Source organism: Neolamprologus brichardi, chromosome 10, assembly GCF_056152115.1.
Source record: "Neolamprologus brichardi isolate AB-2024 chromosome 10, ASM5615211v1, whole genome shotgun sequence".
NCBI classification, from domain to species: domain Eukaryota; kingdom Metazoa; phylum Chordata; class Actinopteri; order Cichliformes; family Cichlidae; genus Neolamprologus; species Neolamprologus brichardi.
The window spans coordinates 8591679-8612826 of NC_142113.1; the positions used below are offsets into that span (position 1 = coordinate 8591679).

A 21148-nucleotide genomic window follows, 5' to 3' on the forward strand; every position below is an offset into this window, starting at 1 on the left:
ATCCAGGGTTGCTTGAATCAGTTTCTCAGACAAATCCCACAATCCGATCGCATGGCTGGCCACACCATTTCACGATCATCCAGGATCTCATTTGGGCTGTTCTCGCCGTCAGTGGTTCTCCAGAATTCTTCTAGTAGGTCAAAAAAACCAATCTACACAAACAGTGCAGAACAATCAATTTCTTTCCCATTTTGTGTTCTTAACATGAGCTCATTAACTTCTTTTTTAAATGTATTAATCACAAATGGCATTCCCTTTAGCTTTACCAAGTTACAAGAGTTACAGTAACTTGCTTGTACCAGTATAAACAATTTTATCAAAATATCACAACAAAGAACATCAGCAGCTTAAACAGTAATGTAAACAGTCATAGCAATGAAAATGACATTCATCCTTAAGGCTTACAAACAAATGTAACTTAATTCAGTGCAAATACTATTAAACTTGAAATATGCTCATATCTATTAAGACATAACCATTCTAATATAAACAGAGCTAGTGCTTCTACTTGAATAGCTCCCCGATCGGAATATGGCTTCGGTGGGGTGGCTAACAGCTATTAGCAGCTAGCATCGCATCTAGCATCGGCATCGTTTAGCTCAAAGCATTCAACACTTATAACACACTGTAAAGAACAACAGGAGAAGTAAAACAACACGCCAGATTCTCATAGCTCCCGATTGGTTTTTGTTCAAAGGTTTCTGAGCTGAATCGGCTAGTAAAATACATTATCTAACTTAACAGGTAGCTAACAAAAGCACTTGACTCACCGGGATTTCCAGACACAAATAACTTGACAGACGTTATTCTCTATGTGGTCAGAGTTCGGGGCCTAATAAAAGAGTACCTTATTAGCATTTATACATAAAACAATCTGGTCTCATTAACCGGGTTGCAGTATTGCATACCAAGATACTTTTTCCACGCGCTCCGACACGTACTTGACCGCCATCAGAGGAAAAATCTCACAGGAAGAGACAGGTAATACTTCCTGCGCACTAGACGCAAGGTTGTCAAAACACAAGACTGCATCACAGCACCCCCTTGTGGCAATAACAGGCTATAGCCTTAGATTACAAAAAGGGATTTTGCAGCCCTGTATTTCACATGGGTTACACATGCATTAAAAAAGTAACCTGGTAACAACCCTGGAAAAAGCAGTAATGACCCTGAACATGTCACAGCAACCTGAAAGAAGACTGTAAAAGCCGTCATGCAGAGTGAATAAACAGTACAATTTCACAAATCTTTTTTTGCAAAGGCTATAGTTAATGATGCTAACAAAAGAACAAACATCCAAGAGATCCAGTTTAGTGACTCTCATTATCGGAGGTGAGGCCTTCCAGATTGATTGCCTAGAGCTCTGTGTCTCGCCTGTCAATCTAAGGGGCACGCCCCCGGTCCCCTTCGTCTAAAATCATGTATTTAACAAACAGTTGTTGTGAAAAGGAAAATTAACCAAGAGAGGCTAAAATCATTTATTGGATCAGCCTGTAAACATGCTTTTAAGTTCTCCAAAGATGGCCTTTTAAAATGGGGACTCTGTGAGGAGTGACTCACTCTTTTTAGCAACTGCAGTTTGTGCCACTTTCACACTGGCTTTATTTCTACTTGAAGAACCCTGCTAGCAAATTTTAGCAGAAATCACAAATAACTGGATTGTCTTTGATTTCTGGGTTTAATTACAATGGACCTATCAATGTGAAGAACAGGCACATGTTTTTGTAAGTTACACCTGCTTCAAAGCACCTTAACTGTTCTCACCAGCTGCTGCTCCATTACTTAACTGTGTGTTCAATGGGCCAAACTACGCCAACAAAACTTCCTGCATGCACCTGCTACTGGTACTTGGTGGATCCTTATGCCATCCATCCATCCATCCATTCGCTTCCGCTTATCCTTTTTCAGGGTCACGGGGGGCGCTGGAGCCTATCCCAGCTGTCATAGGGCGAGAGGCGGGGTACACCCTGGACAGGTCGCCAGTCTGTCGCAGGGCTAACACATAGGGACAGACAACCATTCACACTCACATTCACACCTAGTGACAATTTGGATTAATCAATCAACCTATCCCCACAAGCTGCATGTCTTTGGACGGTGGGAGGAAGCCGGAGTACCCGGAGGGAACCCACGCAAACACGGGGAGAACATGCAAACTCCACACAGAAAGACCCCGGCCTGATGGTGGAATTGAACCTTCTTGCTGTGCGGCAACAGTGCTAACCACCGTGCCACCGTGCTGCCTGGATCCTTATGCCACTGATCAAAATTTATTTAGTCTGTTATTTCAAGCTTACTGAGCTAATTGCATTTGCTTTTTAAAAAAAAAAAAAAAAAAAAAAACCCAAATCACTTTGCTCTGTGAAATCAGCTGAAAAGCATGTTTCCATCAAACCAGGTTGAAATTTTTTACATACAAGTAAACCTTAAAATCGGCCCAATTTGCACATTAAGCAATGCTTCTGAACACACTTGTTTACTAATAAAGCCATATAATATATTCCCCGTAAGATAAGGCAGGGAAAAGAACATGTGCATTTTAACTTGCACGTGCATCATACATTTCCCCCATATTAGCATCTATGCATGCTAGGCTGTTTTTTTGCTGCCTGAGGGCAAAATTCGCCTACCTTTCACATGTCTCCCGATTTTAAGGAATGAAAAGCGTTTGTGTCTCAAAGCGTTCATATTAGGGCAGCACATCTCTCACTTGTCACTTCAGTGGGAGCGTGTGAGGGTCAGGGTTTCATCGGGCTGTCGCTGGCACGCATGATGTGACAAAAATGCTGTGCTCAAAATAGGACGCCGTGTCATGCTTGCACAGAATGACAGAGCCCAGATAATGCTGCACTGTGCCAAATTTCTGTTATTAAAATGCCAACCACTTGGGAGACACCTTCAGTTGGCTGCTAAGAAGGGAAGGTGGGAGATGGTGTGGAGTTCCTTATCAGTTGAGATTTTTGGAGTTCATCCTGCGTCCTCACTGAAGATGTTTTTCCACATGAGGATGGCAAATAGGATGATGAGTGCTTAATGGCCCTGCAGTTACAACTGTACTATATCACTGCCTCTCCCTGATGAATGAGGTGTTCATAGGTCAGTAACTTATTATTACTGCAATATTAGTCCTTTGATCTTCCAGCAGTTTTGAACCCTGGAGTTTTTTAGAAGGGTGGCTCATCAAAATAGCTTAGCAGATGCGTTCGGGCCTGGTCTTGCCCCCGCTATGGGAAGAGGAGGCCCGGAGGTGTGCAGAGGCACCAATGTGCAGGAAAACCTGACTACAGAGACGCTGCATTTTGGCCCGTCTTGTTTGAATGGATCAAAGAAGTCGTTTATTATCGTATATTGTGGTTTATATTTATTTGGAGATTGATGATTCTTGTGTCTGCTGCAGAAGGTTTTATTGTGAAGGGGAAAGCCCACTTTTATCTTCAAAGACCCCGAATATAAAGGTGCTGTCCTTGAATCCCTGCTAAGGAGCCCCAATAAACCACAAGATGTCATTCTTGCCAGGGCATTCCTCTATTAATGACAAAGGCGAATGGTAAGTCTCAGGGTGAAACATGAAGAGGGAGAAGAGAAGGGAGCAGAGGAGGTGAATGGGTTGATTTAGGGGAGTGGCAGGCGAGACCCAGAGGGCGACCCTCGCTGACCCTGACTCCGCCTGCTTCAAGGTCACGTCTGCCGCGTCAGAAGCAGGACTGCTGGCAGAAAAATTTGTTGCTTTTGATTTTCCTCTTTCAAATCTCTTTTTTTCTCTTTTGCGGCCCCTCTGTGCTGCTCACATTCCCTCCTGTTTACCTACCTAATTCTCTTTCCACCATCTCATCCTCCATCGGCGTGTCTGGCACATCCCAACTCTCATTGTGCAGGCTGAGCCGCTGGCCCTCTTTAAGATCTGCATTAGAATGTTGTTTTTATATAGCAGCAAGCGGAGGCATGTGGAGTCTCTTTTGAACTGCTTAGCAAACAGATGGAGGTTTTTACGCTGCCTTTATGAGATTAAGTGAAACATTCCCATAAAACAGAAATGTCTCCGTGTCCCTTCACCCTGCTCACTCTCTCTCTTTCTCTCTCTGTCTTTCTGTCTTCCATACCTTTTTCTCTCTTCATCCTTGTCTTTTTTTTTTTTTGTTCCCCTTATTTTTTTTTTCTGGCCCACTGCAGGCTTGGGCAAGGGCAGCCTGCTTCTGAAAGTGAAGTGGAAAGTAGACAGGTTTGTGTTACCAATAACTACTTCCCCAGGCAGGCGAGCGCTGAGCATCTCCCAGAGTTTAGACCACAGTGGCAAACAGGTCTTGTGAGTCTGACACTTCAGGCAGAGAGATAGAGCAAGTTCTTTCTCTGCTGCAGTGTGAACCAGTTCAACTCTGACTCAGGTTGGGTAGGCTCAAACGAGGTGTCATTGCTCTAGTGATGACTAGAAATTTAGGAAAAAAAGTTTTTCAACCCATGGGTTTAAAGTGAGTGTCTAGTTGTCTAGTGTACTGGTTGAGTCACGCAGGCATTTTATATGTGAGCTGTCTAACCTTACCAAAATGCATTTGTTTGTGGTGTGAGTAAACATAAAAAGTTCATGCTGTTATTGATACAGTAAGCGTTTAGTGTTTTTTCATGGAGGACCAACTTAAAAAAATCTTTAAATATAGTTTTATCACAGTCCTCGTGACTTATTTTGAAGAGAAGCTAAAACCTGTTTGGTGGGTAAGTGCCAGTTTTTTTTTTGTTTGCTGGAAAAGTCCCTTTTCTTCGCAGCCTTAATTTTCTGGCTTGTGTGACGTTAACTTGGGCCTTCTGCGTGCAGTCCTGCAAGGGGATGATAAACAACATGACCTTTGTGGCCCTCAAAATCCAACTGACCTGTGGTGATCTCCCATCTGTGCAACAACCCCCCCCCCCCCCCCCCCCCCCCCAAAAAAAAAACAAAGCAAACAAAAACAAAACCCAAAACAATCTTTAACTCTGCTTGGATAATTTAAAGAAATGGCAAGCTTTCTTGTAGTAGTCTTGAAGAAGCCTGGGGAACCAGCAGAATGCAAAACCTGCATATAATTTCAATCAGACCTGTTGCCACTGATTTTCTGTCCAGTTCTTATGGCATTTGGCATTCCTCAGTCTTTTCTCAATGTTTCCCTTATAAATGGCTTATTGACAGTCACCCTGTCAATGAGAAGATTTCGAATGAGGCTTCATTGAACAGTAGAAGGATCAACTGACAGTCCTGATGCATCTCCTAGGTCCTTTGTCGGGTCTTTGCTGGATTTCTTTCCTGTGTTTATCAGGATATGACTTTCAGATACTGCTCATTTGCTGTAGATAGTTTTATAGGCTGCCACTTCTTCTTTTGTCTTCTGCTTCTCCAGTTTTTGCAAAAATAATGAGGACTCACTGCACACCAGCTGAGATCCAGGTTTTTGGCTAATAGCTCCTTTGGAATCACCTTGTTGGTGCAAAAATACAATTTTTTGTCTGTCAAACTGTGTTCTTTGACATTTTTCCTGAATTCAACTAAAGAAGTGTGAACAAACAATGATTTTTTCCAACAGACTGCTGATAATAAATTGGCAAAAGATACCATTTAAAATTGGTTCACTGTTATACACTTTTATGTGTATATATAACACTGGTTCATCTCTTGAGTTAGGAGCCTTTTTATATTTGAATGATTCATAGGTCAGTTTTAAGTGGCTTAACAAACAAAAATAAGCACTGTAAAAGGTTGGGCTGCTTAGAAGCAAAACATAAAGAAATGAGGGTCGGCTGAATATATGCATGTATCATATGTTATGTATTATAGGAATGATAAACACAACAATATAATATTGACATTGAGTGTTTTTGATGGGGGGGGGGGGGGGGTTATAGTTTTTAGCACATATTGCTGATGACAGGTTAGAGGAATTGACTTTGTTCGTTTGGGTTTAAGTCATCGCTGAAAACCAAACGATTTCCATGTTTGTCTTTGTACTTCAGTCACACGTCTGGATATCAACACATAGAATAGGCAGGGGACAAGCTTTCTGGTGTCCCTTTGGTTGCATGTAGGCAAGTAGTCCATGTGGAGAGCAAAGGAGGATTCGCATGTAACACAATAAAAAGCGACATCTGCTTTTCAGTAGGTCTTTTTTTTTCTTCTTCTTTTTTTACCACTCTTCCTCCAGAGGCTAGGTGAACAGAGTAGCTGATCAGAATAAAATGGAGGCACAGCTCATTTTTGTGAACAAACACTGAGGATCATAACTAAAATGTGATTTGCATTGATTTGCAGTAGTTGACCACTACAGAATGTCATATGGTATTCATGTATTGTCATAGTAAAATAAAAAAGGTGCTTTTTTTCAGCTTTTATTTGTACCTATGTTAACGTCATTTACAAGCAGTGTGTGTGTTCAGTTGTCACTGTGCTGCTTGTGTGTGTGTGTGTGTGTGTGTTTGCTCTGCAGAAAGACACGGCTTACTGCACAGCCTGTTCCAAGAATGAATTCCTGGAGGCTTACAAGAGCTGATGAATGAGATGGAGGGCTCAGGGCAGGAATGATGGGAGGGAGGCAGCTCTGCACTGTAGGAGGGGTGTCAGGCTCTCACTTACAGGCCTGATTAAATAACAGGATGCTTTATGAAAACAAGAACATTATCTGCCTCTTAAAAGGCCGGGAAAGGCCCTCTAATTGGCTTCCCCCGAGTCTCTGTGTTGCCGCCATCAGTAAGAGCTAGTCACCAAAGTTTTTTTTTTTTTTAAAAAGACCTAGGACTTTTTTTCAACCTCCTCTGCACTCATCAGTACTATAGGAAGGAATTTATAAACATACCGCTATTGAGCCTGCAAAAAGAGTGTCTTTTTTCCACTGAAAGGGGGATTACAGCTAGATGAATCTCTGATTAAGTGCAATGCAAACAGTAAGGAGATAGCGGCTCTTCTGTGGCATCAGAGGGCTTCTCATGTGGCAGGTTTCGCAGTTGAGGTTTACAAAAGGCCCCCCTAGATGTTTGGAGAAGAGCGAGAGGAAAGCATCAGAGGTGGGGTTTGGTATGTTTGTGCGTTCCCCGGTCTAGATCAGAAGAGTCCGCTCTTCCTCTTTACATCTCTCCACCTCCGTCAGCTAACCGATCTGGTTTACTTAACTATACTTATTACAGTCAGGTGCTGCTGTATATCATGATAGTTACAGCTGTAATTAATTTTTCATATGCTTGCGCTGCCTTAGTTAATTATAGTGACCTGTCAAATATAGTAGCACAGCCTATTACCAAAGATCAGACATATGTTTTAAAATGAATCAGAGGCCACATTTATGAATGCAGTTTTGTATGAATATAAGCATGTAAAAAATGTTACTCAGCTGATGATTTAAGATTTTTTTAATCTTTCCTGTTCATCAGCTGATGTTATGCATCAAAATCAAACCAGTGTTCAGTGCTGTCCAACTTCATTAGCTTATTTTACAAAGTGTTGCAAAGCAGCGTGTGCAGAAAACTTGATGTGCATATTTTGCATTCTTGCAGATTTATCGCATGTGCAGTTTGGCAGCTGTTACACAGTGAAACCAAGATTTTGAAAAATATGTGATCTTAAAAGAAATATGGGAGCACAAATGGGGAAAAGTCTCTAATTGCTGCCCATCAAATCAATAAGAAAAAGTTGGGTTGGTTCTTTTGCTGTGATGCTGGATCATAATAAATCCAATAAGAACAGAAAATATCTAATAGAATGAGCTGCAGCCTTGCAATCACCCTTATCATGTAATGTAGCAAAATTTCATCTTTGCTGTCCCCTAGTGGTAGTGTAGAAATCCATGTAGGTTACGTGTGATTTGTTTTTTATTACTTCTTTCTTTTTTTACTGCATATTTCAAATGTGTATATGTATATACATTATGAACTGTGGAGAAGAGTGTGTGTTTTACCCTGAAAAGCTGGTTAGTCAGGTGCTGGGATTACACTTGCTTCAGTCAGATCAAATTAGAAGATCAGAAATGTTTGTTTCTCTTCTTCAAATCTGATGGTTGAACCAGGAGGTAGTTAGCAACTTATACAACAACGTTTCTGTTATGGTAAATATTTTTCATTTAACACTGGAACTGAATAACTGATGTGACTGTGTTAATTACAAATGCTTGTTGCTTTCTCCCTGCTTTCATCTTCCATGCTTGCTCTCTCCTGGCTCTGCTTCTATATTTAGAGTACGGATATGTGAGTATCAGCCTAGAACTATTCTTCTGGAGCAACACAGCTTACACTGGCTGGCTTTTCTACTTCTTGATACTCTAGCACACTGTTAACCCCCAACTAGACTTGTTGACTTTAAGGAGCAATCAGTGAGGGCACATAGTGGAGTCAGGCCTCGCGGCTCCATCATCGCTGCTTTACTCTCGCTTGCCCCCGCCCCCAACACGGGCTTTGGGCTGCTTATTTCCTTTGATGTCTGCACGATGTGTTTAACAAGTGATAGCGTATCAGATGACACTTGTCCTCCTCTGTCACCTTGTGCTTTGCATTTCAAATGTGTGGAGTAGTTGCAGCTCGGGCGACTGCTAACAAGGGAGGGAGGCCCAGCCCGACCCTCAACGCTGAGAGCTCTCAAAATGACTGCTCCCACCTCAAAACAGGCAGATCAGGTTCATAACTTTTTCCAGCCTCTCTCCTCCGCATGAGAAAGGTGGCCAAGCCCTGGTTCTGGATTTAATATCTCTGTGTGTGTGTGTGGCACGATGAATGAGAGGTAGGAGGAGGAGTGTGTGTGATTCAGGCCCACCCCCTCAGGCTTAATACTTTTCTTGAGAACACAGAATCCACTCACCTGCCCTGACATGCATGCCCCCTCCCCCCTTCCCTCCATACAGTAGCCCCCCCACCCCACATCAAAGTGCCGGTGTGAGTAATGGATACCCAGCAGAGCCACACCCTTCCCTCCTCTGACTGACTCCACTGCTGGTTCAGTCAGTAGCGAGCACCCAGCAATCAGCTCACTCACACACAGACATGTTATTCACACACAATTAGACTTAAATACACAGCTCCAGAGTTATAGCTAAACAGTGTTTATAGCAGAGGCTGTGTAGTTCTGGTTCAATTTGATGTAGTTTACACAAAAGAAGTCACAGCAATGCAGTCAGTTAAGAATGCGGTGTGGACGCTGGGAGTTTGGATAAATGGACTTGAAACAAGCGGAGCGAGCGCCCACATTGTTCTTATTTTTTGCTAGAATCTCCATTCATAGATGTTTTTGCCACACAGTTTGATTGAAGTACCAACCCCAGTTGGATTTTTATCAGGTTAAAATGATGAAAACACAGATACTGAGATCGTCCACATGCCCACAGTCACGTAGTCTGTGTCGTCTTTTTAACGTGCACTATGTAAACTGAACTCAGTGCTTATATCCAAAATGAAAGTTTATCCGATATTTCATTTTGTGCTCGTAATTCGGTCACAGGTAAAGCGTGCTTTTCTACAGTGTTGTTATTCAGAACAGGCCTCTGTTTTATCGACTGAGCCAAGCCAATGTAGCCAATGTAGATTTAAATGGGTCCAAACATGGGGAAAGTATTTCAGCTGCTAAATAAGTTAAAGAATCATCTGCCTGCCTGCCACGTGGCTGCCTGCAGAGCTTTGTTATTAGCACAGGAGGGAAAAATACAGCCTATTTTTTACAATTTAGAGTTCTCCTTAGGTACTTTACAGGTATTTTACACTTTACTGTTGTGGTCTTTTCCAGCTCCATATTTTTATTCTTGGCTTCTAGCTTTGCAGGACTCATCATTCAGAATGATCACTATTTATTCAGTTCACTCTGCCTGAACCAAACTCTCTCCAAACCTCCCTTCTGATTGGCTACTCCTCATAAACAATTGTGAACAGCAAGGAGCTCTGTACCTGCAAATAGTCAGCTCTCAATGACATCACACAGAGCCAGGAACACACAAAAAAATGGCCTCATTATTTTGCACATTATGCCATGCTTGGTAGGAAAATCCACTGTCACACCATCCATGTGACATAAAATAACAAAACTCTTTAGGCCTATTAAAGGTTTTGAAGACTATCCCAAATCAGATGTCGATTTGAACACTGCACCTATAATAATCCCACCGCAGACTGCACCTGTTTTTCATGCCGTTTTGCCCCTTCTATCATCACCAGCCCCCACCTCCGTCTGCTCCTCTTTTAGCCGTGCGGCGTGTCCTGGTGCCTCAGTAATGGTTCCAGCGTGCCGGGCCGCTCAGGAGAAATGACAGAGCAGAGAGTCGGCCTCAGACCTGTAGGCCCGGAGCGCTGTACTCTGTCATTAGACACTTTAATGCAGCAGCACCACAGCTCGCCTCCTTCCTGGTTTATCTCGGGGGGGTTTTTTTCTTTCTTCTTTTAGCCCTTTCACTTTCACTCCTTATTGCGGGGTGTAATTTACTCATGTGCTGGACGCTGTGGAAAGCCATGCTGGGATGTTAGACCTATGGACAAGTCATAAAGTTGGGTTTAAACGGCGAATAAAGTTCAACATCAGCAGGTTTATAAAGCCTGAATAACTTTTTAAAAAAACTCTGAATCCAAAAGTCAAATGTTATAGAGTTCAAAACTCTGAGTTTAATCAAAGACATTCGACTAATACAGCAGATGTTCCTTTACAGACGAGACTGAATCTGTGTGTCTCAACATTCCCCTCTTCATTTTCTCTCCATTACGCTGACACATGGCTGCAGATGAATGGAGTCTGGCTGCTGGATGGGCCTCGCATTACACCCAGCACAAACACTGAGACGTTTACAAGCAAAGAGATCGTGTCAGGCGACAGAAAAATCCTCAGCGCGGAGCTGAGGACATCAGAAGTGCATAGTTTGTTTCTGCTCCGTTGAAAACACGCTGCGATGCCAGGCCTGGCTTGCAGACAGTGCACTTCGTCTGGGATGTAAACAAAAACAGCAGGCCACCCACTGCTGGAGAGAGAAGATGACTGGCTCCAGCTGATGTTTACGCACAGTGAGCTGCAGTTAATATGGAGGTTAGATACGTGCCACTCATAGTAAAGCGGGACATGCGCAGATTTTGGATTGGTTTGTTTGTGTGAGTCACTTTTTCCTGTTAGCTCCTCTCTTCTGCAACTTGAAGCCCACCTCATGTTGTATGATTGCAGCATTAAAGCATGTATTTATTTGCAGCTATGTATATTGTGTTTTCAGACAGTGTCAGAAAACCACACTATTAGGAGTAGGGATACATTGTTGGGAAAGTCTGGCCTAATATTAATAGAAGTGTTAAAAATATTTTTTTAGGCCAAACTGATGTGATGAAACAGATCAATCTGACATCTGTAAATGTCACCTTATTTGCTGATGCCAGCAAGGCCAATATCGACATGAATGGTAGACCAAGGTATTGGTGCCTGATTATATACGCTTTCTTTTTCTTATCAGCGTCTCCAGTTCGGTTTTGTGGGGAGCTGCCACATATATTGTTTAATCCCTTATTAAAGGGATTGTGGTATAAAGTACTGGATACCAATATTTGGAAGGAATTTAAAGTGCATTTTTTATTCTATACATAATGTGAGCACAAAAACAATTATGCTGTGCATTTTGAATGCTTATGTTGCAAGCGGCACAGTGTAATCTGAAGCTTTACTCTTTAAATTAGACTGTTAAATCACTGACACTACAGACCACTAATCAATACTACAGACATAATAAAAAATCATCTGGTCCTCACCAGTTTCTAAAATTATTTAGATCTAATCCCAGTGGATTCCACTATTTTAACAAAACCCCCAGCAAAAATGCAGAAGCATTGTGTAGAAAACTAGCGTAAAGCTTATGGAGCCTCCTGTAGCAGCAATAGCTTAAAGTTATTTGAAATGATTTTCTGTATGATTTAATCAGTCTCTCACATCCTCGTGGAGAAATTTTGATCCACTCTCCTTTTACAGCGCTGCTTCACTTCATTAAGGTTTACATATAAAAACATCACATAAGCGTTCAAGTTATAAATCTGTGCTTTTCATGCTGTGGAGATATGTGCTGTGAATAAAGAGCCTGCAGAATGAGCTCAGTAACCAGATTACATTTGCCTCTTTAGTTCTAGGTCGCTAGGGTTGAAAGCTTACCTTCATGACCTCACAGTGCCTCTCTCTGGCTACTCGCCCTCGGGTGTGTTTGTGTTTGTGACAGGAAGGCCCACATTACCTGCTGCCACTCCTCATCTGAAGTAATTACTCTCAATAAGACGCACCAAAAGCTTCACTTACACCCTTCGCCAACAATCCGTCATCGTCAGAAGTGGAAGCAGACTATTGTGCGGTCTGTTGTTTGTTAGTTTTTTCCCTGACATCCCTGCTGTTTAACTCTGCAAACCACAGTCGTTGCTGCAATTGTTACGGCTCACATGCCAAATGGTGTGTAATCACATGTGCCAAGTTGCACTTCTTGAGGATGGGTGTTTACCTAACTGCAGCCATGTATGTTTCAGTTCAGATCATAACGAACGTGGAGATGTTGAAACACTTGCATTGCTAGTCCTCTCAACTGTCTCATTAGAAGCAGACAAGTGTTTTCATTTCACTGCGCCAATAAAGTTTAAATATATCTCATATTAATCATGTAACAAGATCCTTCTCGGCCCGCTTCCGGATCTGTAGCTCAGCAGCAGCTTGTGGTTTTGCGACCACACTGTGGTAACACCACTACTAATACTGAGATATAATAAGACCACAGCAGCAGTCATTTGTAGAGCATATTATGATATATTCCCTAACTGGCCACAGTTAGTCTGAAGTGTGTGTGCGTGTGTGAGTGTGTGCGTGTGTGCGTGTGTGTGTGTGTGTGTGTGTGTGTGTTGGACCACAAGAGTAGTCGTCCCTGCATTTATCACCACGATTAGAGGATATAAACGCTCATAGCGGTGTAGGGAACGTGAAGCAAATTCCCACATGTCAAGAGTCCAGCTTTTTTTTCTTTCTTTCTTTTTTCCTCTCCTTCTGTGTGACCACACTACATTTAAGGCTGATGCATGTACTACAATTACTGTTCAAAAATTGTAGCACCAGAGCTACAAGCTACTTGACCTATTTCTCAAATATAATTCTACATTAATGCTTTTTTTCTGTACACTCCTATTGTGCACACTCCTACCTGCACACCTTTGGTGCACCCGCTGCTATGAGGAAATAGGTGGTGTGATAAACGTTTTGTTTATACATACTAAATGTCATGTGCTGACGCTCTCTTCTTTTGAAGTGTTGAGAAGAGATCAGGGCTGTTATTTTATTTAAGAAGCTCTTCATTAACTTAATTAATAAATCAAGTGAGTCATGTTTTTCACTTGAATTTCTTTTGTTAATGTTTTGTGTGTCAGTGTGCGTGCTCCTTCCTGCTCTGGGCCGGGGGCAGTAAGTTGGGAATCACTGTTGAAGGCTGGCCCGTGTCATTAGGTGTTTAAACTCATGTCTTGTCCTTATTAAGCATTGGCAGATGCCAAACACTTAAGAACATGTGATGAGACAGCTGCTATTTGGCGATGGTGCAGAAAGCAATTCTGGGCTTTTGTAGTGGAGCAATTAGATTAAAAAGGGAAAATTTAGAGGGGTATAGAAATGCAGGCTCAGAGAGCAGGCCTGACATGCACAGGACGATATAAGGCAAACCCAGCTCTGAGGACTTAGAACCTGGTCAGTAGCCCGGGTAGTATAGTACTCACGTGAGCACACATATGGTTTAAAACAGTTTCACCAACTGCAATTTTCTTGACTGATTCTACAATAATAAAGAGAAAGCCCCAACAGTACTTGGCAAGCACTTGGTGACAGTGGGAAGACAAAACTCCCTTTTAACGGGAAGAGACCTTCAACAGAACCAGGCTCAGGGAGGGGCAGCTATCTGCCATCAGTTAAGGACTATAGTTTTAAAAGATATGTTACTAGCAATATTAAATTACTAAGGTAACAGCGAGCCACAGATTCGACAACACTTGTTCTAGGGCATAGGAAGCTCTTTTTTGTTTTTGGTTTGTTTGTTTCTTTGTTTTTTGGGTAATCAATCTGTAGACAATCAGCAATATATACACCGGCCAAAGTACTCCAAACCTGCTTTGTAGTACTTTCTAATACAATTTCTAATAATCTTGGCACAGACAGATTGCACTATAGCTACACTGTAGCTGGCAGTCAGACAAAATAATGCCTTCATGTTCACCATTAACACACTTGTAGTCTGTGTTTGGCTTCTGGAGTCAGCTAGAGCTCACTTTGCCTATGAGGCCTGAGTCTCGTGACATGACTGCCACCCAGTGATGGTTTAAGACACTAACAGTCCGCTGTATATCTGGCCTCTGAAGAACTCACACTGACACACTGCTGTCTCCCTGTTCTATCCCCCTGTTCTGTCCCCTTCAGGCTCGCATGGCACTGGATAAAGGAGCTCAAGCGGTGATCTTTGATATCAGAAACGATGCCAGTGCTGCTGCTGAGGTGAGTGTTCAGACCCTGCTAAAGCTAGAGTTGCCAATAAGGAAAAAGCATGCTGAAGTTTCACATTCAGTATGATATTTCTGTCTCCTCCTGCTTTGTTTACTATCATATTTTTGTAACACACACACAGCTGCAAGAAGTAGACTCCCTTCCCCGTCCAGTTGTGCTGGTGGAGGATAATAATGCTAAGGAGTTGATGGATTTGGTCAACAAGAACGAGGAAGCCAAAGTTGTCATTGAGATCAAGATGGAGCCAAAATGGGTAAGCATGCAGGAACAAGCCGGATGCTTTCTGCAAAGCTGTGTAAATCTAAAAAATTCAATTGTCTTAGTTAAGAGGCAACTTTTTATCTATTTATGTCTTTTTAATATGAATCTAGCGAGTGTATAGTGCAATCTTCTTTTCCCTTTTCAGCCACATTATGATGTTGGTATCCTGCTCACCATTGTCCTGGCTATTCTCACCATCATCCTGATTTTTGCTTTCCGCTACAAGTGCAAGTCCAACAGAACTTTGGTGAGTGACAGCAGCAGTGTTGGTAGGAAAGCCCACTAAAATGGATTCAAAGGTTTACCTAACGCTCCTCCTCTTGTGCGTGCAGGACTCCGTCCATCAACAGACCATGCGGGCTATTAGTCAACTGGAGATCAAAATCTACAGCTCTCAGGGCTGCTCGGGCTTGCAGCGCCACCGTGCAGCCTGGGGTTCAGCCAGCAGCTCTAACTCGAGCCCCGTCTGTGCCATCTGCCTGGAAGAGTTCCAGGACGGGCAGGTAAGAGGAGAGGGTGAGGGTGCACATTGCAGCTGTAGATTTAAGCATCGCTTTTCAGTTGGACATTCTAAGAACCACCTCCTTTTCGTCCCAGCTTCTGAGGATCATTTCCTGTGCTCATGAGTTCCATAAAGACTGTGTTGACCCGTGGCTGCTGCAGCACCGCACCTGCCCACTCTGCATGCACAACATCATGGGTGAGGACGAGCACATTTCTAGTTGTTTTTTGGTGAAGCTGCTGCAGAATCTGATGGTTTTCTTTGACTTTACAAGACAAACAAAGTTTAACTGACCAATCTAAAGCATCCATCCATTCTCTTCCGCTTATTCTTGTCAGGGTCACGGGGGTCTGGAGCCTATCCCAGCTCTCTTAAGGCGAGAGGCAGGGTACACCCCGGACAGTTCACCAGTCTAACACATAGAGACAGACAACCATTTGCACTCACATTCACACCTATAGGCAATTTAGAGTTACCACTTAACCTAACCCCACTGCATGTCTTTGGACTGTGGGAGGAAGTCAGCGTACCCGGAGAGAACCCACACAAACACAGGGAGAACATGCAAACTACACAGAAAGAGCCTGGCCTGATGGTGAAATTTGTGATCCAGATCTTAAATCTAAAGCCTGATTTTTTTAAAAAGATTTTTGCATATCATAAATTTAACATTCTTCTTAATAAGTGCTGTATTTGACAGTAATTGCTTTATTTTACCTTCTGCTTTGGTTCACAGGGCCGGAGCGGCAGTCCCAGAGGAACAGACTCCAGCAGAACACAGAGCAAAGCCAGAGCTTCTTACATCCTCAGCCTTACAGCAGTCCCCACAACCATCCCTTCCCCCAGCATGCTATCCCCTTCTCTATGAGGCCCCACTATCCTCGTGGACCCTCTGGACCTTATCCCAATCTGGGCCACTATAGTGGCTCCTCTCCCATGGAGACTCAGACTGTACGTTTCCTCACCAGCAGGCCGTTGGGCTCAGCCTGTGGGTACCACCTTCCCACGGAGGTTCCTGGGAGGCCCCACAGGATTGGCGGTAACTGTAGGACCTCCACCCACCACTACACCCCCCGCCGGTCCTGCTATAATTACCGCTCATCCTGCCCAGGCCAGCGCAGCGCATCCAGCTCAAGACTGCATCACACGGTCTCACTCACGCCACAGACCCGTGGGGCACCTGCCCACAGCCGGCAGGACGAGGGAAGCTGCTCGGGTGGCAGCTACCGTACGGAGCGCAGCGGATACTTAGCTGACGGACCAGCGAGCGACTCCAGCTCAGGGCCGTGCCACGGCTCATCCAGTGACTCAGTTCTCAACTGTACTGATGTGTCCCTGCAGGGAGTTTATGGCAGCTGGTCCACCTTCCGTAGCTCTCTGAGCAGTGACTATGACCCGTTTGTTTATTGTGGACCAGGTCCCGGACATGCGCCCCGCAGGAACAGCCTGGAGGCTGGTGCCCAGGCCCGGCCCAGGTCCCTGGATTCTGTGGTGAACAAAGCAGGCTGCCCTGAAGAACAGCCACAGACTGTATTCAGCCACATCCACTACCACCGTCACAGACACCACCACTATGAGGAGGGGGAGCACAGCCAGGGTGCGAGCAGAGGTTCAGACGAGGAGCAGGTGGCCGCCGCTGCCACAGCTGCACCTGCTGTTCCTGTCCCGGACAAAGACTCAACCGTGTCCCCTCCTAAGCACAGCCCCTGCCACTGCCCCAAAGCAAACTCCACTGATCGGCCTAGCCCAGGGCCTGAGTGTCCAGACCACGACGCCGGCAGCGCCGCAGGACCTCCTGTGCTTATGTCCCCAATCTCCTTACAACTCCAGCCCCACTGCTGCCACCAGGGACACGGACACCCTCCTGCTCCTCTCGGGAGAGTGGGAGGATGTGTGCTTGAAGGACCCTCTGTTCGCTTCCATCAGAATATGGATCTGCAGGATGACCGCAGCATCCACATCCACTATGGTCAGGGCCCGGGCTTCTGCTGCTCTCCTCCTGAGCTGCACCCCACCTTGCTCCCTGTGCCCCTCATTCTGGACTCTGGTGGGATGGAGGACTGGCCTTGCTGTGCTGGGGCCCATGTTGTGTGGCAAAAACGGGTGCAGCAGGCCCACTCAGAGCCTCAGCTCCTGGGGCCTGGGACCTCTATGGACAGGCCACCCTGTAGGTTCCATCAGGGGCCTGCTGCTGAGTGCAACACAGACATTTGTTTATACTGCCAATCATTACAACACAATCAGGGTGGGTGTCACTTCTTTGTCATAAATGCCATTGCTAGCTGTGTGGTCTAAAACTAAAGCCTCTTTGTTTACTGTGTTTATCATCATAGAATGAACTAGAGCTTTTTTGTGTGTGTCCACAGGATCAGAAGAGGAGTCTGGAGTGTGAGAACGTATTGCATCCCCATGATCACACTGCTACACAGGAGCCAGACTGGACAAGCCTCTCATTGGCTCTCATGTCTTCCACAGATGTCTTTCCACCAGCAGTGCCTTCACACAGATGATTCCCCAAGCTCAAACAATCAAACGATCGTCACTATTAAAAGTGAAATTAAATGAAATTTTAGAGTCATTCTCAACCCTCTATGATATTTAATATCAAAATATACTAAAAGGAATATGTGAAGATGAGTAAAAAAAGTTCATATAGCACAGAGGAAACGCCCTTCTTCTGTGCATTTACTCCTTATCACCTCGTAGGAAGAACGCCCATGCTATCACAAGTTCTCATGCTCCTTGGTGACAGCTATCAAATGGTCCTTGCTGAAGGTGTTGAGCCCTCGTGAAGTGAGACTCTGTCTCTGCAGCGTGTCCCAAACTCTCTTCTCTCACATAATAACTTGATTTATCTTAGAGGTACTTCATTTTCACTTCTTCGTCTTCCTTCGCTGAGTCCAGTCTCAGCTTGAGAGATGCTTTTCTCTCCAGCCTACCTCAGCTCAGATTTCTTAACACGCCTCAAACACGAGGTCCTTAAAGGTACTGCTGTAGTGATTTTATTTTTCCTTTTTATGTCACAACCATGTAGCTCCCACAAACTCAACAAAATCTCTCTGCAGTCTGACCTGTCCAAACAGAGAGGAAAGGTTGATGCTCAGCCCCTCAAGCAAATGAGCATTCATTGAGGTTGCTGAGCTTTGCATGGGCCTTTTGTTTTCACTATTACAAATATGGCAGCTGTATTTTTTCTTCTTTTTATTTCATCTGTCAAAATGAATCGATTTGACTGAATTATGTTTTCGTCATTACAAGCTATCGTCTTGGTATTGTCATTTCTTTTGCCAGTGGTTACATCACATGTTTGACCTCAGTGCTGTTAAACCCCCTGATCTGTGCACAGTGAACGAGCCTCAGCAGAAGGACGGTCATCTGCTGCTTTAAACTCATCACAATGTTGTAGTGTCCTCCACAGAGCTCATACTCTCCACTTGTCTTTCAGCACCTAAAGCTGTAGAAATATGCCTTAATAACTGGGTATCAGTGTAACTGGAGTAAAGCCATGCTAGATACACCTAGCAGTCCTGAACATCACTTTAAGGAGCACCAGTGTCCTTCTTTTGCTTTCCCAATGTGTAGATCCTGAGGAATGTCTCAGGAGCAATCAGACACTGGAGAAAAATCAAAATAAAATGCCCAAAGCGGTAAAATAATTTTTTTTATTCTGTGCCAATCATGAAGAAAGTGCCACCTCAAATCATAAGACATCCACGCTGTGCTGAACACTTGATAGAATTAACTTTTAAACCTTTGTTACCTTGGTTTCCCATCTATCCTTCACATGCTGTATCTAAAAAATGGGCATAGCCCATGTGGAAGTGCCTTAAACCTTTTTGTAATGGCCACACATCCATCTTTTATGTAAAGCCTATTCTAGCCACTCTGATAGATAACAGTTGGCCTGACGCTATCAAAAAAAATGACCTGCTTCTTTTCTAATTAACCACAGGCTTCGTCTTGTTGTACCAGACTAGAAAATCTGAGATCAGAGCAGTAGGAATTGTGTTTTAGAGTGGAGTTCCTCTCAAGGCTCAGCGAAAATGTGAAAGGATTTTACCTGCAGTCAGACTGCAGACTGAGCAGAGAAAGCATGGACATTGGCCATGTAACCATTAGCACTTACTAAACTCTTACCGGTGCCTTATTCATGTAAACAGGAACACACTAAGCTCTTACCTGTCTAACCAAAGAGGCAACTTCTTGAACACAGTGAACTCTTAATATGTTGTGCCTTTCTTTTCTTTTTTTTTTCTGCTCCCACCCATCTTTTGGATCCCACTGTGTGCTCCCACTGACAAGAGAGGACATGCTAGAATAGAAGTGGAAATTATTTTTGGAAACTTTTTTTTGGCCTGCGGTCCCTCGTACCAATACCTCACTTTGAATGTGTCAACTCAGTGTCCTTTAGCTAAAGCATCAGGGTTTCCTTTTTCTGTCCAAATGGTCCCAGAGACTGAGATGGAAATGACTGAATGACAAGCAGCACTTTGGCTCAAGTAAATTTTATAGAAAAAAAAAACAACAACATAAAACTTTATATAGTATTAATGGAAAGTAAGCCCGGAACCATCAGCACATGGGAAAAAAATTGCATTAAGTGATGCCACACAATATCTAGTGTGATTTCATCCTGTTCAAGATCTTTCTCTTTGTGTCATTTATGTGTTTGTATGTTTTTTTTATGTTTTGCAAGAATAATGAGCTGAAACTGCCTTTTCTAATAGAGTGAGGAAAAAAGAAAGTCCCTCCAGAACTTTAAGGGATATGTCAGTATATTTTGGATACTTTGTGTATAAAAAAGTGAACAACAAAAACAAAAATGAAATAGTGTTGTATTTTATATATAATAGAACATTTCAATATAGTGACATGTCACTAATATATTTATTTACTAATATATTTATCCATTTTGCCCAGGTTTGAAAGTGGTTTCTGTATAGACTGAATGTTCCTATATGGAAACTGACCGGTGCCATCACAGATGTATCAACCTGTCTTCATTCCAATTATATGCAAATAAATTATTTTGAAATAAGTCCTCACTGCTCAATTCATTATTTTGTTATTCTTGTTTTGCTTGATATTGCTGTGCAATACTCCAGATTTTGGTATTGATCTGATACCAAGTAAATACAGGGCCAGTATTGCTGATGCTGATACTGATACTCTCATTGTTAACCTATAAGGGGTTCGGTAGGGGAGAACAGTGTGTTGTTGATTTATGGGATGAATCATCATGACCCTTCTGAACACATTTTAATGACCACTAAATGATACGATATGATATTTATTTATCATTTATCTTTTTTCTTTCTTTCTTTCTTTCTTTCTTTCTTTCTTTCTTTCTTTCTTTCTTTCTTTCTTTCTCTGTCAAATGATATAGTGCTTATATTTATGCATGGCCTGTATTATTATCATTTAACGTACCCTACCTTCCAAGTTAAAATAAGCCCCCAAAACTAACATTAACAAACATATGCATTTCATCCAGGTAGGGTTACAGAAAAGCAGTTAGCATAAATGCTAACTTATTTTGAAATGGCTCAGCAGTGGTCGCACAGTGTTTCTGCTAGCTACAGCTGTCTCACTCAGAAAAGTTGTAATGGAAGAAATGCATGGAAATATTTTGCAGCAGCAAAGTTGGTGGTAGTGATGTAACTTCCAGGAGAGAAGGCATTTAAAACTTTATTTGTGAGTAACTTTTAAATAATCTTTATATCAGATTTGACCGGACACTCAGTTTAGGCAGGTTTTTTTGTGTGTGTTAAGTTACAAGATAATGCTCCATAGTGTCCAGATGTGTTTCAGTTTGGTTTCAAATTGGAGTTGCTTGGGGAGTTGAACAGGAGGGGATTAAAACAATGTTCACACTGAATTTAAATTAATTTAAATATGATGCACACAGCAATGCATTAAGC

At 43.1% G+C, this 21148-nt stretch overlaps 1 protein-coding gene across 1 annotated transcript in view; it reads left to right on the top strand.

The window, feature by feature from the left end:
* The window catches only part of rnf43 (ring finger protein 43), a 112508-nt gene extending 92243 nt beyond the window's left edge, over window positions 1-20265 (top strand). The window contains exons 3-9 of the mRNA XM_035911466.2: window positions 14381-14455; window positions 14586-14717; window positions 14871-14972; window positions 15058-15228; window positions 15323-15425; window positions 15964-17472; window positions 17594-20265. Coding sequence (XP_035767359.1) covers window positions 14381-14455; window positions 14586-14717; window positions 14871-14972; window positions 15058-15228; window positions 15323-15425; window positions 15964-17472; window positions 17594-17619 — 2118 coding nt within the window. The 3' untranslated portion in view covers window positions 17620-20265. The remainder of the gene's footprint in view (window positions 1-14380; window positions 14456-14585; window positions 14718-14870; window positions 14973-15057; window positions 15229-15322; window positions 15426-15963; window positions 17473-17593) is intronic.
* The last annotated feature ends 883 nt before the right edge of the window (window positions 20266-21148 follow it).